Here is a 16813-nt window from a genome sequence, read left to right as displayed (position 1 = left end):
CCTGGTAGGCATGGTTCTCCTCATCCCTATCCTGGTAAGCATGGTCCCCCCTTCATCCGTATCCTGGTAGGCATGGTCCCCCTCATCTCTATCCTGGTAGGCATGGTCCCCTTCATCCATATCCTGGAAGACATGGTCCCCCTCATCTCTATCCTGGTAGGCATGGTCCCCCCCTCATCCGTATCCTTGTATGCATGGTCCCCCTCATCTCTATCCTGGTAGGCATGGTCCCCCTCATCTCTATCATGGTAGGCATGGTCCCCCTCATTCCTATCCTGGTAGGCATGGTCCCCCCCTCATCCGTATCCTTGTAGGCATGGTCCCCCTCATCTCTATCCTGGTAGGCATGGTCCCCCTCATCTCTATCATGGTAGGCATGGTCCCCCTCATCCCTATCCTGGAAGGCATGGTCCCCCTCATCCCTATCCTGGAAGACATGGTCCCCCTCATCCCTATCCTGGAAGACATGGTCCCCCTCATCCCTATCCTGGAAGACATGGTCCCCCTCATCCCTATCCTGGTAGGCATGGTCCTCCTCATCCCTATCCTGGTAGGCATGGCCCCCACATCCCTATCCTGGTATGCAGGGCCCCAATCTACATCCTGGTATGGATGGCCTCATCCTTACCTAATATGATTGGCCCCCATTCCCATCCTGGTATGCATGGCCCCCATCAGAAAAACATTATAAAAAAACAAACCATTATACTTACCTTCTTTGCACATCGCAGTGTCTTGTTCCAATGCCAGCAGCTGATTTATGCTTGTCAACAGCGCATGGCAGGGACGTCATGCGCTGTTTACAAGCCGAGGACAGCAGCCGGAATACTCACTGCTCTGCATGCAGGGATTTTGCGAGTGGAGAGCAGTGAATATTCATTGCTCTTGAATAGCAGGCACAGTGTTAGCTGCAGCCGCCAGCTTCCTGCAACTGTTCACATGTGCCGCTACTAAAGGGAATGAATATTCCATGCATTCCACACCTATGGGAATTCATTTTTCTTTAGCAGCGGCACAGGAGTTAGCCACAGTCGCCGGCTCCTGCCTCCTGTGGCCCCACCACAGCAGGTACATCTGCTTCAGAAGGTACATTCGCCAGCTCCTGCCACTCCCCCACCACAGCAGGTACATCCAGACTATAAGACGCACCCCTCATTTTCCTACACATTTTTTGAAGAAAAAAGTCTTAAGGCCCCGTTACACACAACGATATTGTGAACGATATTGTTGCAACGTCACCAGTTTGGTGACGTTGCAGCGATGTTGAAACGACACTGTTGCGTGTGACATGTAGCAACGATCAGTTGTATGATCGTTAATCGTTGCCTAATGGTCTGGGCCATAATTCTATCAGTCTTCCACTGGGCAGTACACATCGCTACGTGTGACAGCGAGAGACCAACGATCAGCGACGCTGGGAGCTGGTATCCAGGGTAAACGCACGACTCTTAGATACCTGCTGTTTACCCTGGATACCAGCGTGCATGTTAACTATGTCCCAGCGATCTCATCCACGTCGGATCGTTGGTGGGATCGCTGGGACACTGAAGCGTGTAACGGGGCCCTTATAGTCCAAAAAATATAGCAATCTTATCCAAGTCAGCCACACAACATACGCGCTGTATAAACTGTGCTAAAAACGACTCAGACTGCCAAATGGTATCATTTAAATTGCAGCACATAGGTTTCCCACAATACAATGCACCCAAGCAAGCAATAAAGAAAATCAACTAAAATTAAACCGATTTTAATACAATTTCCAATATATTGACCTATTCTCAGAATAGGTGTTCAATATTGGATTAGCGGGGGGACAACACCTAGCACTCTCCGATTCACCAGCGGCCAGTTGTAAACAATGAATGGAGTGGAACACCACTGCTTAATCACACTGTTTAGTGGTTGCGGCTGGGTACTGCAAGTCAGCTAATATTCAATGGTAGGAGCTGAGCTACAGTACTTAGCAGTGGTCACTAAGGCCTGTTTCACACTTCAGTCATTTTGCATCAGTCACAATCCGTCGTTTTTAGAAAAAAAACGGATCCATCAAATTATTTTGCTGGATCCGTTTTTTTTCTCATTGACTTGTATTTGCGACGGATTGTGACGGATGGCCTTCCGTTTCGACCGTTGTGCGACGGATCCTTCGGAAAATCGGTGTCCGTCGGCAAGAAAAAACATCCATAGGAACGTTTTTGTCTCTGTCGAAAAGTCGGACAGTGATGGATCCGTCGCCGTCCGTCGTCTGCTAGAATGGACGCCTATCGGCGACGGATCTGTCGGCATCCGTCATAAGATGGAATCCGGCGACGGATTCCATTTTTTCAAATGAGCATGCTCGGAAGAATTTCCATTCCTTTAATTTAACCGCAAAAGTTTCTCTCTCTCATCCTATTCCTTTAAATTTCCTGCATTGGCTGCTACGATAGATCCGTCGCAGTCGATCATATGACGGAATCCAGCGACGGATACCGTTTTTTCAAATGAACATGCTCGGAAGAATTTCCATTCCTTTAATTTAACCCCAAAAGCCGTTCTCATTCTCTCTCGCTTTCTCCAGAATTCTATTCCTTTAAATTTCCTGCAGTGGCTGCTGCGACGGATCCGTCGAAAAACTGATCCAGTGCATCAGTTTTTTACAATCTGCACTGGATCCGTTTTTTCACACTTTGACTAATGTGACTGATGGCAACAAGACTGAAGTGTGAAAGAGGCCTAAACAGTGATGGTGCTCCATTCAGCAGTATGGTGGTTCAGTGGTTAGCACTGCAGCCTTGCAGCGCTGGGGTCCTGGGTTAAAATCCCAAGGAAAACAACTGCAAGGAGGTTGGTATGTTCTCCCCGTGTTTGCGTGGGTTTTCTTCGGGCTCTCTGGTTTACCCCCACACTCCTAAAGACATAGTGATTGGAAATCCAGATTGTGAGCCCCAATGGGGAAAATGCCAATAATGTCTGTAAAGTGCTGTGAAATTAAAGATGCTTTATAAGTGAGTAAAATAAATAAATTATGTACACTGTCTACATCCAGTCACTGCTGGAAATTATACAAGCTGATTGGTGGGAGTTCCAGGTGTCAGGCCCAAACCAATGCTAAAGATACGTCATCAATAACAATGTTGTGGAAAACCCCTTTATTGCTCCCAAATGAATGCAAAAATGATATCATAAAATGAAAGTAATACAGCATAATAATCATGTATCTAACAACAATGGGTTGATGCGTAGGATAAGTGGTGAGTCATTTACACAATATAATGAGAGTTCTCCATGCATTTTAATGAGTGGTTAAAAGAAATGAGACTCTCCCTGCTCCTTTGGGTGTTTGAGGTGCTTGAATCCTTTCTGGCATGCCGTACATACCCTGCAGGTGTAAAGATTCTGAGCAGTAACCACAACAGGAGAGAAGACAAGGGAGAAGGATAGGGTATGATACGAAAGAAAAGGTAGAGGAAACAGTAAAATAAATTGTGAGGACAGATCGAATATGATGTAAGCTCAAGTGTCTGTACAAAATAGAATGATTTATATGTATGAAACTCATGTTTTAAAGTGAAAATGATCTGTAAACCACAAACCTATAATTCATAAATGAAACAAACTGGCACATGAATATAAAGTACCAACAATACAGAGAGGATATCTTTTACCAAAGTCCTATTAGCTCTCACTATTACTATACTAAAAAGGGTAGTCCAAACCTGGGACAACCCCTTCTGAATCCCCATGTTTCACCCCGCAACCTAATAACACTTCTACTCACCTCTAGTTCTGGAACCGATTCCAGTGGCGTTAACACTGGCTGGCTCTCCCAAAGACCATATGACATTGTTATGTCATGGGATCAAGCAGCCAATCAATAGTGGCTTCAATCTTCTCTCCAACAGATGTAATTGATATTCAGACGAAGCGAGAACTGCGGATGCTCTATTGATGTCCCCAGATGTCTTGGTTTGTCCGGAGGTCGGGAGCGTGAAGCCAGTGCTAATTGGCCACAGTGATCGCATGACATAAAAATGTCACGTGGAATTGCGCTGGCAACGTAAGTGAGTACAAGTGTTATCATTTTTATAGGGGGGAAGCACAGGGATTCAGAAGGGGTTGTTCGAGTGGTGCACAACCCCTTTAAGAGTGTGGTTCTCAGGTTACGTAGGGTTAAGGACATTGGTCAATGTGAAAAAGGAGCAAGATAAAGAATAAAACAAGCGAAAAACTGGGGTTCTGCATATTTGCATCTCTCTTTAGATTAAGACAGATATTGAGGCAACAAGTTTATATGTAGAAGGATTGGTCTTTATATGGCTGATTAGTCTCCCATAGTGTGACATATTACATTTCTTTCCGTCTCAAATACTTAGGGCAAATTTACATACTGCAGATGTCTCACAGATTTCTATCCCAAAAATATGAGACTATTGAATAGTATATGTGGATGAGGTTTTTAAACCCCTATACATTTGTAGTGAAAAAAAATCACGTAAATTCAGACCATGCAGCACATCAGTCCTGCTGCAGATTTTCAGTCGATTTCATCTTTTGCTGTGAAAAATCTGTGTCAAAATCTGCAACTAACAGGAAAACTTGATTTGCGTTTCCTTCCTAAACTACCAATGTTATAGGTTTTGCTTATTAACAGAGAAATACCTTTTTTCCCCACATCCAAATATAATGCATTTACCTACTAAACGTAGCCTTCTCATTCTTGGTGTCCATGGTGAGCCTGATAGTTTCATGTCCTGCTACAGTGCTTATGGTTTCAGTAATAATATGGTTTTTGTCATCTTCTTCACTGTCAGAGCCACCAGAGGAGCTGCTATCTGAACCAATTACTGGTGCCTTCCTGGCAACACAAACGTTCCATACACAGGGGGATGTGGCACTGACTGTAGAGCCGAAAATATAAAAATCATGTAAATGAATGGTTACGATTACTCTTTTAATATCTTTTAGTTTAATTTCACTATGGTAGCAAACTACAGTATTGTTAGCAGGGAAGCCTAGCGTACGTGAATATTTAGAACAGAAATTTCTGCATCTCTGGCAGGAAAAAACAGTGTATGTTAGTTTTTGTCACGTTTTTGATTTTTTTTTTTTTTACAGGCATTTTTGGTGCAGATTTTTCCCCACTCATTAGTAAATGTGACATCTTGCATCTCCTAAAATTATAATTGTATTAAATTATAATTAAAACCAAAACACAAAAATACCTCTATAATGTAGATAAACATAAAAAACACACATACAATTTTTGAGAGAATAATCAGCTAGTTTCAATAGCTTACTTAACATACCGTATTTTTCGCTTTATAAGACGCACTTTTGTTCCCCCAAATTTTGGGGGAAAGTAGGGGGTGCGTCTTATAATCCGAATATACGGGGGAGGGGGTGTATATATATATATGTACTGCAGGGTCCAGGGGAGGTGGGGGCAGCTTTGGAGCGGTGCTGTGAGCTGGTAAAAGCTGCCGAAGGGAGCCTTTGATCTCCTGCTCCCGCTCATATAATATGCACTGCCGCTGTCCATCACCATGGTGCTGAAACCGCACCACGGTGACTGGCTGGGGGAGCGGTGCATATTATAGCTGCCTGCGCCCTCCTTTGATCGCACATGATCCCCTGTGTTAGATATCGCCCCCATGCTGCTGCCCATAGTAAAATAAAAAACTCTTTCCTTACCTCCTCCAGCGCTGATCTCCCGGTGTCTTTGCTGCTGCTGTCATCAGCACTCTGCTGTGCTGATCACATGACCGGCTCTGAGAACCAGGAAGTGGAGGAGGAGCTCAACCACACTGAGGGAGACACGAGGAGGGACAGCGCTGAGAAGGTAAGGAAAGAGTTTATTTTACTAAAAGCAGCAGCATGGAGGCGATATCTAACACAGGGTGATGTGTGGCAGCCACAGGGTGATGTGTGCCAGCCACAGGGGGGCCAGTGTGCCAGCCACAGGGGGGCCAGTGTGCCAGCCACAGGGGGGCCAGTGTGCCAGCCACAGGGTGATGTGTGCCAGCCACAGGGTGATGTGTGCCAGCCACAGGGGCCAGTGTGCCAGCCACAGGGTGATGTGTGCCAGCCACAGGGTGATGTGTGCCAGCCACAGGGGCCAGTGTGCCAGCCACAGGGTGATGTGTGCCAGCCACTGGGGGCCGTGTGCCAGCCACAGGATGATGTGTGCCAGCCACAGGGGGGCCAGTGTGCCAGCCACAGGGGGGCCAGTGTGCCAGCCACAGGGGGGCCAGTGTGCCAGCCACAGGGGGGCCAGTGTGCCAGCCACAGGGTGATGTGTGCCAGCCACAGGGGCCAGTGTGCCAGCCACAGGGTGATGTGTGCCAGCCACAGGGGGGCCAGTGTGCCAGCCACAGGGTGATGTGTGCCAGCCACAGGGGGGCCAGTGTGCCAGCCACAGGGGGGCCAGTGTGCCAGCCACAGGGTGATGTGTGCCAGCCACAGGGGCCAGTGTGCCAGCCACAGGGTGATGTGTGCCAGCCACAGGGGGCCCGTGTGCCAGCACAAGGGGGCTATATTCAATATAAGGTGGCCATATCCAGATTAAGGGGGCTAATTTTAGGGTGGGGGGGCTATGAGGGACATATACCCTATATGAATTGTTAGACGGACACTGGCATTATAAGACGGACCCCATTTATTAAAAAATTCTCTATTCCTTCACCACATTTGGGGGTGCGTCTTATAATCAGGTGCGTCTTATAAAGCGAAAAATACGGTACTTAACTATTCAATTACACCCTCTATTGCGGTTGGTAACAAATAAATAGGGAAGGTGGAGGATTTCTCAGAGTTCAAGGACACAGATATCGTCCGTTTGTCCCTGTGCTTATCCCATGCCTTGCCGTGGAGGTTGGCACCCTAAACAAAATTTGCAATATGGTGACCCACTCACAGTCAGCTATCCCTATATCGCCCTCTACCTGAGTTACAATCTGATATAGCTAACATTAAAGTGAACCAACACTATCCCAATACATCAAATTAGATCCATCTTGAAAACAACCAAAATTTAAAGCAGATAATACTTCAGTATCTACATCCCCCTGAGGTATCTACAAGGGCATATTTTTACTGTCCTATAAAGAATTAAAGGGGTTGTTCGGTCTAAATTCTGCACTCTGTGTGACTGCAGACTTATGAATTCCCCCAGCGCACGTACTGTGCTCTGTGAGGATTCTGAGCTAGGATGAGGGTACGTTATGCATACTCCCAGCCAGAGCAAGTTCAGTGGGCGCGACCTCACTCCATACACTTGTATTGTAAGTCAGAGTTGGGTTGTAAAAATATATCCCAGTCTCTGATGATCCCCTGGAGAACACATCAAATTCATAATAATCAATTGGAAAGAACATGGTACCACAACAAACCTGCCAAAAGAGGGCCACCCACCAAAGCTCTCAGCCCGGGCAAGGAGAGCATTAATAAGAGAGGTAGCACAGAGACGAAAGGTAACCCTGAAGGAGCCGCAGAGTTAACAACAATAGATTGGAGTATTTGTCCATACGACCACAATAAGCTGTACACTTCATAAAAGGTGGTCTTTATGGAAGAGTGGGCAGAAAAAAGCCTTTAATACACCCCAAAATTGCATGGCTTGTTTTGAGTTTGCCAAAAGACGTGGGAGACGCCCCAAATGTATAGAGGAAAATGCTGTGGTCAAATGAGACTAAAATGTAACTTTTTAGTCACTAAGGTAAATGATATGTCTGGCGCCAAACAACACAGCACATCACCCCAAGAATACCGTTTTTTGGAATCAGGAACAGGGAAAATGGTCCGAGATGAAGAGAAGATGGATGGTGTGAAATACAGGAATATTCATGAGAAAAAACGGTTTCAGATTTCATGTATAAATGTGCCCCTAAAGTGTCCTCAGAATCTACATGAGGCTTGTGGTCTCATGTGGCTCGTGGCTACTTAAACAAATCCCAAGACAGTCCTGGATTAATTGAGACTAAAAATTTGACCATATAGGATCAAGACTAACTTTTCCAAGTACAGATACATGAAGACTCTACAGTCTACAATGGTTACCTGTGTCCTCCAATGAAGGCTCCAAGAAAGATATTTTACGGTGAGTACCAAAAATCCCTCTTTATTAACTATTTTGTGTGTTGGAACTCTCTGATTTAAGGCCATAAGAATAAAAAGTTTGAAAATTGTAAAATTTTTGCCAAATTTCTGATTTCTTCACAAATAAACACAAGTCATATTGATGAAATTTTAGCACTATCATGAAGTACAATGTCATGAGAAAACGATCTCAGAATCGGTGGGATCCATTGAAGCGTTCCAGAGTTATTACCTCATAAAGTGACAGTGGTCAGATTTAAAGCGTCCCAGTCATTAACCTACAAAGTGGCTCGGTCCTTACAGGGTTAAAGGGAACAGTCGTGTTGAAAATGCTATCTGATATACAGACAGGATGTTACAGAGCTGGAGGATTCGATCAGATTTATATACATTTTTGCTGGAAAAGTTTCAGTATTTTATTAATTGAAATCCCTGATGTCTGTAAGTAGACACTGGGCGGTCCTTTTCAGTAATTGACAATCTTCCCTCTGTGTATGCAGAGATTGCTGTCCATCACTGAGTTGGACTGCCCACTGGACTTGCAAACAGACACCAGTGATTTCAGGGAATAAAATAGGGATTTTTGTGTACTCACCATAAAATCCTTTTCTCCAAGCCAATCATTGGGGGACACAGACCATGGGTGTTATGCTGCTGTCACTAGGAGGCTGACAGTAATACAAAGAAAGTTAGCTCCTCTTCTGCAGTATGCACACTCATGCTGGCTCCCAGAGAACCAGTTCAGTGCAAAAGCAGTAGGAGATCAATAATAACATGAGTATAGCATGTCAATTTACAGGACAAGCACAAAGCCATTAACAGGGTGGGTGCTGTGTCCCCCAATGATTGGCTCGGAGAAAAGGATTTTACTGTGAGTACACAGAAATTCCTATTTCTCCTTTGCCTCATTGGGAGACACAGAGCATGGGATGTCCCAAAGCAGTCCCTGGGTGGGGACAACATAACAGATCAGGCCCAGCAGAACCGCTGCCTAAAAGTGCGCTACCGCAGCCTGTAGAGTCCGCCTGCCAAGACTCACATTTGCGGATGTCTGGTTGTGAATATTATACAGCTTCAAGAATGTGTGCGGACTAGACGAAACCAAAGTCTTGCTGACCTGCTGTGCCGACACCTGGTGCTTAATGGCCTAAGTAGAGTATGCCCAGAACCCCGCTGGGATAGGCTGACCTCTGATGCAGAAGGACTCCCGGAAGGTGGGACGAATCCACCTGGTGACCATAGTCAATAAACTGGCTAAACCTTTCCTGTGACTATCAGGAAGCCTGAATAAAGTGTCCGACCTTCGGAAAGATGCCGCACTCGATACATACCTTCTGAGAGCTCTCACTTCGTTTAGAGTATGGAGAACCCGTTCCGCTTTGTGGAAGTACGATACCACCTTGGCAACAAGGGGCGAGAACTTTGCCTTGATGGAAATAAGGAAAGGTGTCTGAAAAGACAGAGCGGCCTGAGGACAACCTTGCCTTGATGGAAATTATGAAAGGTGTCTGAAAAGACAGAGCGGACCTTCGAAAAGTCGCCTGAATAACATGACCGCAGAGGAAAAAAGTGCGACCTTCCATGACCGTAAGGTCACTCCGGATCAAAAAAGGAGTTTCCTGTAAGAACTCCAGGAGCAGTTAAGGACCCAAGCAAAAAAAATCTAGCGGTATGCGATAGGGAAGAAACAAATGAGATACTCCCAGCGTGAAAGACCTTACTCGCAGATTTGTTGCAAGAAGACCGAAAAGGACCAAAATATGGATTTACAGCGAACTGAGCGCCAGGCCTGAATCCAGATTGTTATGAAGGAAAAGAAGGGGGAGGTATCTGTGAACCCTGGATGAGGGATGAGCTGTCAGACCTCACTCCGTCACAAGTCCAACAGGTAGAGACCCTACTGGGCCGATATTGGAATGTCTTCGCTCGTCATGAGGATGACTTTGGCTGCACCACCGCCATTACCCACGATATGTGTGCTGAGGCGGCCTTACAGCAACAGTCGCTTACAACTTGTTGTGAGAGTCCCACCTCGGTCAGAACTCGAGTATTTTGGCGTTCAGTTTGGACGCCATCAGATATACATCTGAGTGCCTTAGCGAAGACAGATTAGTTGGAAGACTTCTAGATGAAGTTCCCACTCGCCTGAGGCGAGACCCTGACGGCAGGGCTAGTCATATCAATCGGATCTCCAGAACGTTCATTGGAGTCTAGGCATCCGAGTTGGCCGGGGACCTTGAGCATTGTGGTGAAGACTGGCCATCGGTAGACACCACTAACGTTAGACAGGATAAAAGGATCTCTCCCTAGTTGAGAGAGGAGCTCAAGTCCACTGACTGAGTGTCAGTCTGACCTGCAGAGATAAGCGGAGTGAAGGGGACTGCTTTCATTGCCGACCACCAGAGGCTAGGGTTTTGGTTCAGGGGGGCAAAACTTCTTCTGAGTGGGCCCCCAACCAGGTAACCTTGATTACAACTCGGTGACCCACAATAATAGTGGAGGAGAACCTCAGCAGAGGACCGCGCTGTTTCTGAATATAATTTCTAAATAAAGACCAATATTGATATTACCGCCATATAGTGAGTGGTAGATACCTGTCCTACACAACATACCGTATAAGAGATCACAGCACAGTTACAGATGGTAACTTACAGCTGACGTTCTTTCTGATGGAATCGTTCACTTTTCCATCTGGCCCAGACCAACATGACAACTTCTTCCAGCCAGGACTCGTCTGCAGAGATTACAACAAAGATTCATTTCATGTCTCATATTTTCAGCACTGTCACCAATGGGACTACTCCCTACCTGCACAAACTCCTCACCCTGCTGATACCTCAATGCTGAGCCGCTGCTGATGTATGTGTCCCTTTAACTGTACCTGCTGTGTGGTTCTCTGTGCCCTGTAAGTTCTAAAGCAACTCTCGAAAACAGTGCCCATATTTTGTCCCCTAGAAAGTAATAGCGCCATTTGTGCCCCTTTGACAGTCACAGTTACCTGAGTTCCCTATAACAATAAGTGCCCACTTTACATTTAATAATGTCATGAGTCTCCCCCCCTGTACAGCTCCCCTATACACTGTATGATGCTCCCCTATACACAGTATGATGCTCTCTTATACACAGTCTAATCCCCCTCACTGTATATACACTGACCGCTTATTATTCCCCAAATTGTTTGATAGCTCCAACACTGTAATCTCCACACTGTATGATGGCCTGCTAGATAGCCTCCATATAGTATAATGTGCCAGACAAGTTCACTATAGTCCTCAATATAGTATAATGCACTCCCCATAGGCAGACCCTATAGAATAATGCAGCCCATTATATAATGCACCCCATAGGCAGCCTCATAAAAAATAAATCCAAAACTCACCTTTCCTCCTGGTTTCTTCACTACTGCGAGCTCCCGCACATCTCCGGACTGTAGGCTCCGAGTAGTGACGTCATTGCGACCCCCTGTCAGTGTTGGCGTTAGTGACATCAGAAGCTGATGAGAGGGGGATGATGGGAGAGGGAGCGTAATGCTCCTTCTCTCATCAATGTAGTCAGCTGAAATGGCATGCAGCCAACACAGTTGATTTTGCAATGACAGGTGGCGACCCACTGCTGGCGCAGGGCCCCTGCGCCTGCTCACGGGCACCATAGCGGCCGGGTGGCAGAGCAGGGAGATCGATTCTGCCTGATCTGCCGCAGAATGTAACACTATCGGCGTGCTGTGTGTGGGTCCCCTCAAAGCGCTGGTCCCGGGGTGACCTCCCTCCCCCCTGTAGCTCACCACATTGTAGGATTCACTCCAACAATAAGTCACCTGCATTACTGATACTAATATATTATATCACACTAGTAAAATGTCCATGCCACTAACAATCGCTGTATAGCAAAACACTATTCCACAGCTATTTGTCATCAAGCACTAACTGCTGCTGTGGCACCACAAGTGCCAGACTTAACTTCCCAGTAGGAGCACTCTGGGAGCAGCAAACAGTTAGGGTGTGTGCACACGTTGCGGATTCTGCTGCGGATCCGCAGTGGATTTGGTCCTACGGATCCGCAGCAGTTTCTGCTGCATTGTACAGTACAGTCTATGAGAAATGAAAAACACAGTGCACATGCTGCGGATTTTCTGCAGATTTAAATCTGCAGTATGTCAATTCTTTGTGCGGAATCCGCAGCGTTTTGACACCTGCTCCATTATAGGAATCCGCAGGCGTAGAAACGCAGGGGAAATCCACACAAAATCTGCACTAAATCCGCAGGTAATTTAACTTGCGGATTTACCTGTGGATTTGGCCAAATCCGCGTGGAAAAATCCGCAGAGTAATCCACAACGTGTGCACATACCCTAATCCTCTAGGACTCGCTGTCAGCCTGGTAACGGGTAGGTTAATAATTACACGCCAGCACAAACAGCGAGGTAAGGTGATCGATACACTGGTTTAACCCTCCTTCTGCCTGCCAGGGAGGATGCGTCGCTTTCTCTGCATAGCTCAATGACTGCAGCCAGCAGTGCGATCTCTAGTTTGCACTTTTCCTGGTTTTCTCTCAGTCCCAAAGTGCAGTAAATTTCCATGCCAAGACAAAGCATCGCCATATAGCGCATCAGTGACCACTGCAAAGTGCCTGAAAACTATGTAACACATAAGGAGAGCATCATGTAATGAATATTACACCCAAATAGGAGTAAAGGGCCTGTCACACTAAGCGACATCGCTAGCGATATCGCTATAACGTCACTGCTTTTTGAGACGTTATAGCGATATTGCTATGTGTGATACTTACCTCCGACCGCTCCCCCGCTGGTTATCGCTGATTGCGCGAGAACGTCCTCGGTCGTTTCTCGTCGTCAGCTTCCTGCTGGGGCTTCCTGCTGTGGAGACAAGTGACGCGTGGACGAGGGCGGGAGGACGTCAGGATCACCTCGTCTGACAGGTAAGTAGCGACCGCCGACCCCTGCGATGTCGCTGATGAGATCTTCCTGTGTGGCAGCTCACTAGCGACCACTTAGCGATGCACCAGCGATCCTGACCGCGTCATATCGCTGGTCGGGATCACTGGTGCATCGCTAAGTGTGACAGTACCTTAAGTTGTATGTATATATCCAAAGCAACAGATTAGACACTTCAAATAGTAATTAACATAGATACTCATCAATTCCCATGCTGTGTGCAGTGTCCACTGGTCCTGGAGCAGCATGCTCCTCAGCTTTCAGGCTCCTCTCAGTCAGAAGCAATCAAGTGCAGAGCAGACAGTGAACTCAGCTCACAGGCAGAGGCAGAGCCCCCTGCGTCCAGACTGCTGCTGGAGCTGATGACTTCTCTGCAGCAGGAAGCTTTCAAGGAGAGCGCGCTCAGCCAGGATTGGGTGAGTGACCTCCCCTCCCCCTCTCCTCTGCAGAACAGCGGTCACATGACTCACTCCCTGCTGCAGCATGTAATTGTATCGGCGCGATCTGCACGCCGATATAGTTACATAGCATAGCTCGGGTGGGCCCCATCAGAGCGTGGGGCCCGGGGCCACTGCCCCCTCTGCCTCCCGGTAGCTACGCTACTGCCGACCACCATATTTCCCAGAACCCTCATAGCAACCCGGATGGAAAGAGGGGACGAGGGACACAGTGCGCAAGCTCCCTGCTGGAGGACCAAGGCCTTGTCTTGAGGGATAACCGCTGGGCTGGAAATAGGAACAACTTGGTTAGGCTTAACAGCCAGCCCAGGCGAGATAGGGTATCGCAAGTTATACATCCAGAACTGCGCTGAGTCTGTAAGTACGGTTCCATGACTAGAAAATCGTCCAGATAGGACAGGACAACCATGCCCCGAGAGTGTAAGATGAACATGACAGCTGCTATGACCCTTGTGAACACTATGGGAGCGGAAGCAAGGCTGAAGGGCAAGGCCGTGAACCAAAAATGCTGTTCGAGAATGGGGAAGCGAGAAATCTTCGGCGAGGGGAAAAAAAAATGGAATGTGGAGGTAAGCATCCCGAATGATGATGGTTGTCAGAAACTTCACCTTTTCCCATTGAGGTAATAACCGAACGGTGGAATTCTATTCCAAAAAGACAGACCTTAATAAACTTGTTAGAAATTTGAGGTCCCGGATCGGTCCTTTGTCCCTGCGTGGGTAACACCCTGATTGGGAGGAAGTAGTGGGCCAGCCTGGATTGGTTCCCATTTCTCACGAATAACCAACTACTCTGGTAAGGGAGAGGTGTTGGAGACTGTTATGGACGCAGAGTCCGCTTTCCATTTTCTGAGCCATAATGCCCTTCTGATTGTAATGGCATTCGCTGCTGACAGCGCCGCATAGTAGTCGCATACAAAGAGGTGTGGACCCATAGTCTCTCGCTCGAGAGAGTTGATTGGCTAGTTGCGCTGCCTCCGGGAGGAGGTTACTGTTTCCAGTTGGAATACTGGAAGGTCTACTACAGGAGAATCAGCCCAAACTTCCTTCCGATCCTTTTTTTTTTGCATGTACCCGGAGAAACTGCCGGGTGGTGGAATACGCAGTTGTATCCAGCAGGTCAGGATAAACCGTCTCTTGCTGTCACTACTGTCTTTGGACGGTGCAGAGTTAAGGTGATGAACCCCTCCGCTGCAGGATGAGCCTCCGTATGCCAGCGCCGCCCCAGACCGCCTGTAAAGAGCCCTCCAGCCCCAGCACTTACCTGGAGAAGCTGCCGGGTGGCAGGTAAGCCAGCTATGTTGCAGGTCCTCCTGCTGGTGGTTTGGGACAGTGCATGGGTAAAGGGATAACCCTCAATCCACCATCCCTTTAATAGGGAAGTGGAGAGGGACCGTCCGCCTCCTTGTGCCATCCGCTTTAACAGTGGTGATGCAGTGGGGGCTGCTCAGACGCCAAAAAGGGGGCCACTGTACATTCAAGGGGTTAAATCCTCTAGGATGGGACAGGGCTGAATATTCGGCATTAGGCCTGGCTGCAGAAAAGGATACATTGAGGCGACACTCCACGTGCTCGTCCGATAAGGGTGTGGGGAGATCGGTGACCCGTCGCTCCTAAAAATCAGCCCAGGTATGGCACGTTGCAGGAGAGGATACGGGGAGGCGACACTCCCCGTGCTCGCCTGTTGATGGTTCGGGGAGATCGGAGCATTGAAAGGATCCGTCGCCCCTTCATCCGAGGAAAAAGTAAAATCAAAAATGTAAAAAGGTAAAAATAAAATAAAGAGTTTTTGGTCTGAAGACCAGACCCGTGTGCCTCCTACGGACACTAAGCAAAAACTGGTTCTCTGGGAGCTGTATACTGCAGAGGAGGAGCTAAATTTCTCTGTATTACTTAGTGTAAGCCTCCTAGTGGCAGCAGCATAACACCCATGGTCTGTGTCCCCCAATGAGGCGAAGGAGAAATACAATTTATACTGAATATTTGCACAAAATCCTTTATATTGTTCTCAGCTTCTCCTTCTGTATATCATGCTGTCCACAGATCAAACTGCAGTAGGCTTAGAGGGGCAACCCTGCAGTAGGCAGGGTTGGGCATAAGTCGAGCCTTGGCAATACTGCAGAGAATGGCTATATAGGGGGACAGAAGAAAGGAAGGAGAGAGAGAGGGCAGAGCCTACCCGATGTCAGCGACGGTCAGCAGATGACTGTGAGGTCAGCTGTGTCCCCCTGTGGCAGATGTCCGCAGGCTAAATGCAGGTCCTCCGATGCCGAGGGTGCAGAAGATCTGCAGATAAAGGCAGTGTCTTAGACACGATTATATCTGCTGAGGCACAGGTACCAATATAACATCGGCTAAGCTGTGTTAAATAAAGCAAGCACGAAGCACAGCTGTGGGCGTGACCGAAAAGCCGGCCGATGAAAAAGAAAGTAAACTTCTGATTGGCTGACAAGTCTGGGGGCGTGAACAGCCAGGAAGATCTGCAGGCCGGTGGAAACAGAAAGTGTCCCACCGATTGGTTGAATCGCCGAGGGCGTGTACCGGCAGGGAGAAGGAGCTCCATGATAGGAGCAAAAGCGTGCAAAACGGGGGCGAAGGTCAGGTCAGAGCAGGAGAATCCCTGACCCAGCGAGACATGCTATTGGTGTAAAAAGAGCACACAACTGAAATGCGCGGTGGAGAGTGGCCGGGGAAGAGGTGCGGCCAGGAAGAAAGTGGTGTGGCCCCGAAGAAAGTGGTGTGGCCCCAAGGTCTGGGACAAGCCAGGGAGAAATGGCCGCGGCTGTGTGGGGATTATTGCATTAAAGCCGCCCTGTCCCATGTCTTAATGGGACGAAAAATAGGCGAGTACCGCTGCAGGGGGTGGGACATACCTATCTGCAAGGTGGGTCCACGGTTCCTCTTCACTGTTAAGGATGCCTTTAGGAGCCCTAAGAAGGATGAGGGTACTGGTCTGATAGATCCTCCTGCCCGCACCATCTCCAGATGGTGAAGAAAACGGCGTCAACCCCTTACAAGAAGGGGGAAGGCCACCGCTAGTGACCACCGTCTTCCTCCCAGCCCTCTCCGAGAGGGGTGGGTAAAACGCAAGGATGGGCCATAGGGAATCACCCTGAAACACACTTAAAGGTTTCAGGGGATTAGGTTTTGCCTGCGGGTCCGAGAGTGGGCGATGTGGTTGACACCACACTGTTCTCTCGGTCGCATAAGTACAGGAAAACAGGGTGAGAAATTACACCCCTAAGGAAGAAGAACTTGAAAGACAAAGAGAAAAGATTAATAAAACACAACAAGAAACCTGAAAGGAAAAAATGCATCCCTCTGTCTGC

At 47.7% G+C, this 16813-nt stretch overlaps 1 protein-coding gene across 4 annotated transcripts in view; it reads right to left on the bottom strand.

Moving 5' to 3' along the window:
- The window catches only part of PPP6R2 (protein phosphatase 6 regulatory subunit 2), a 277099-nt gene that overhangs the window by 30605 nt on the left and 229681 nt on the right, over nucleotides 1–16813 (bottom strand). For 2 of the 4 annotated variants that reach the window (XM_073579254.1, XM_073579253.1), the window contains exons 22-23: nucleotides 4676–4880; nucleotides 3361–3378 (exon numbers count right to left, since the gene is read on the bottom strand). In XM_073579254.1, coding sequence (XP_073435355.1) covers nucleotides 3361–3378; nucleotides 4676–4880 — 223 coding nt within the window. The remainder of the gene's footprint in view (nucleotides 1–3360; nucleotides 3379–4675; nucleotides 4881–16813) is intronic. The other 2 variants (XM_073579256.1, XM_073579255.1) reach the window with 1 other exon arrangement.

Source organism: Dendrobates tinctorius, unplaced genomic scaffold (assembly GCF_039654945.1).
Source record: "Dendrobates tinctorius isolate UK_male_01 unplaced genomic scaffold, ASM3965494v1 ptg000062l, whole genome shotgun sequence".
Taxonomy (NCBI): Eukaryota; Metazoa; Chordata; class Amphibia; order Anura; family Dendrobatidae; genus Dendrobates; species Dendrobates tinctorius.
This window is presented reverse-complemented; position numbering and strand designations above follow the sequence as displayed.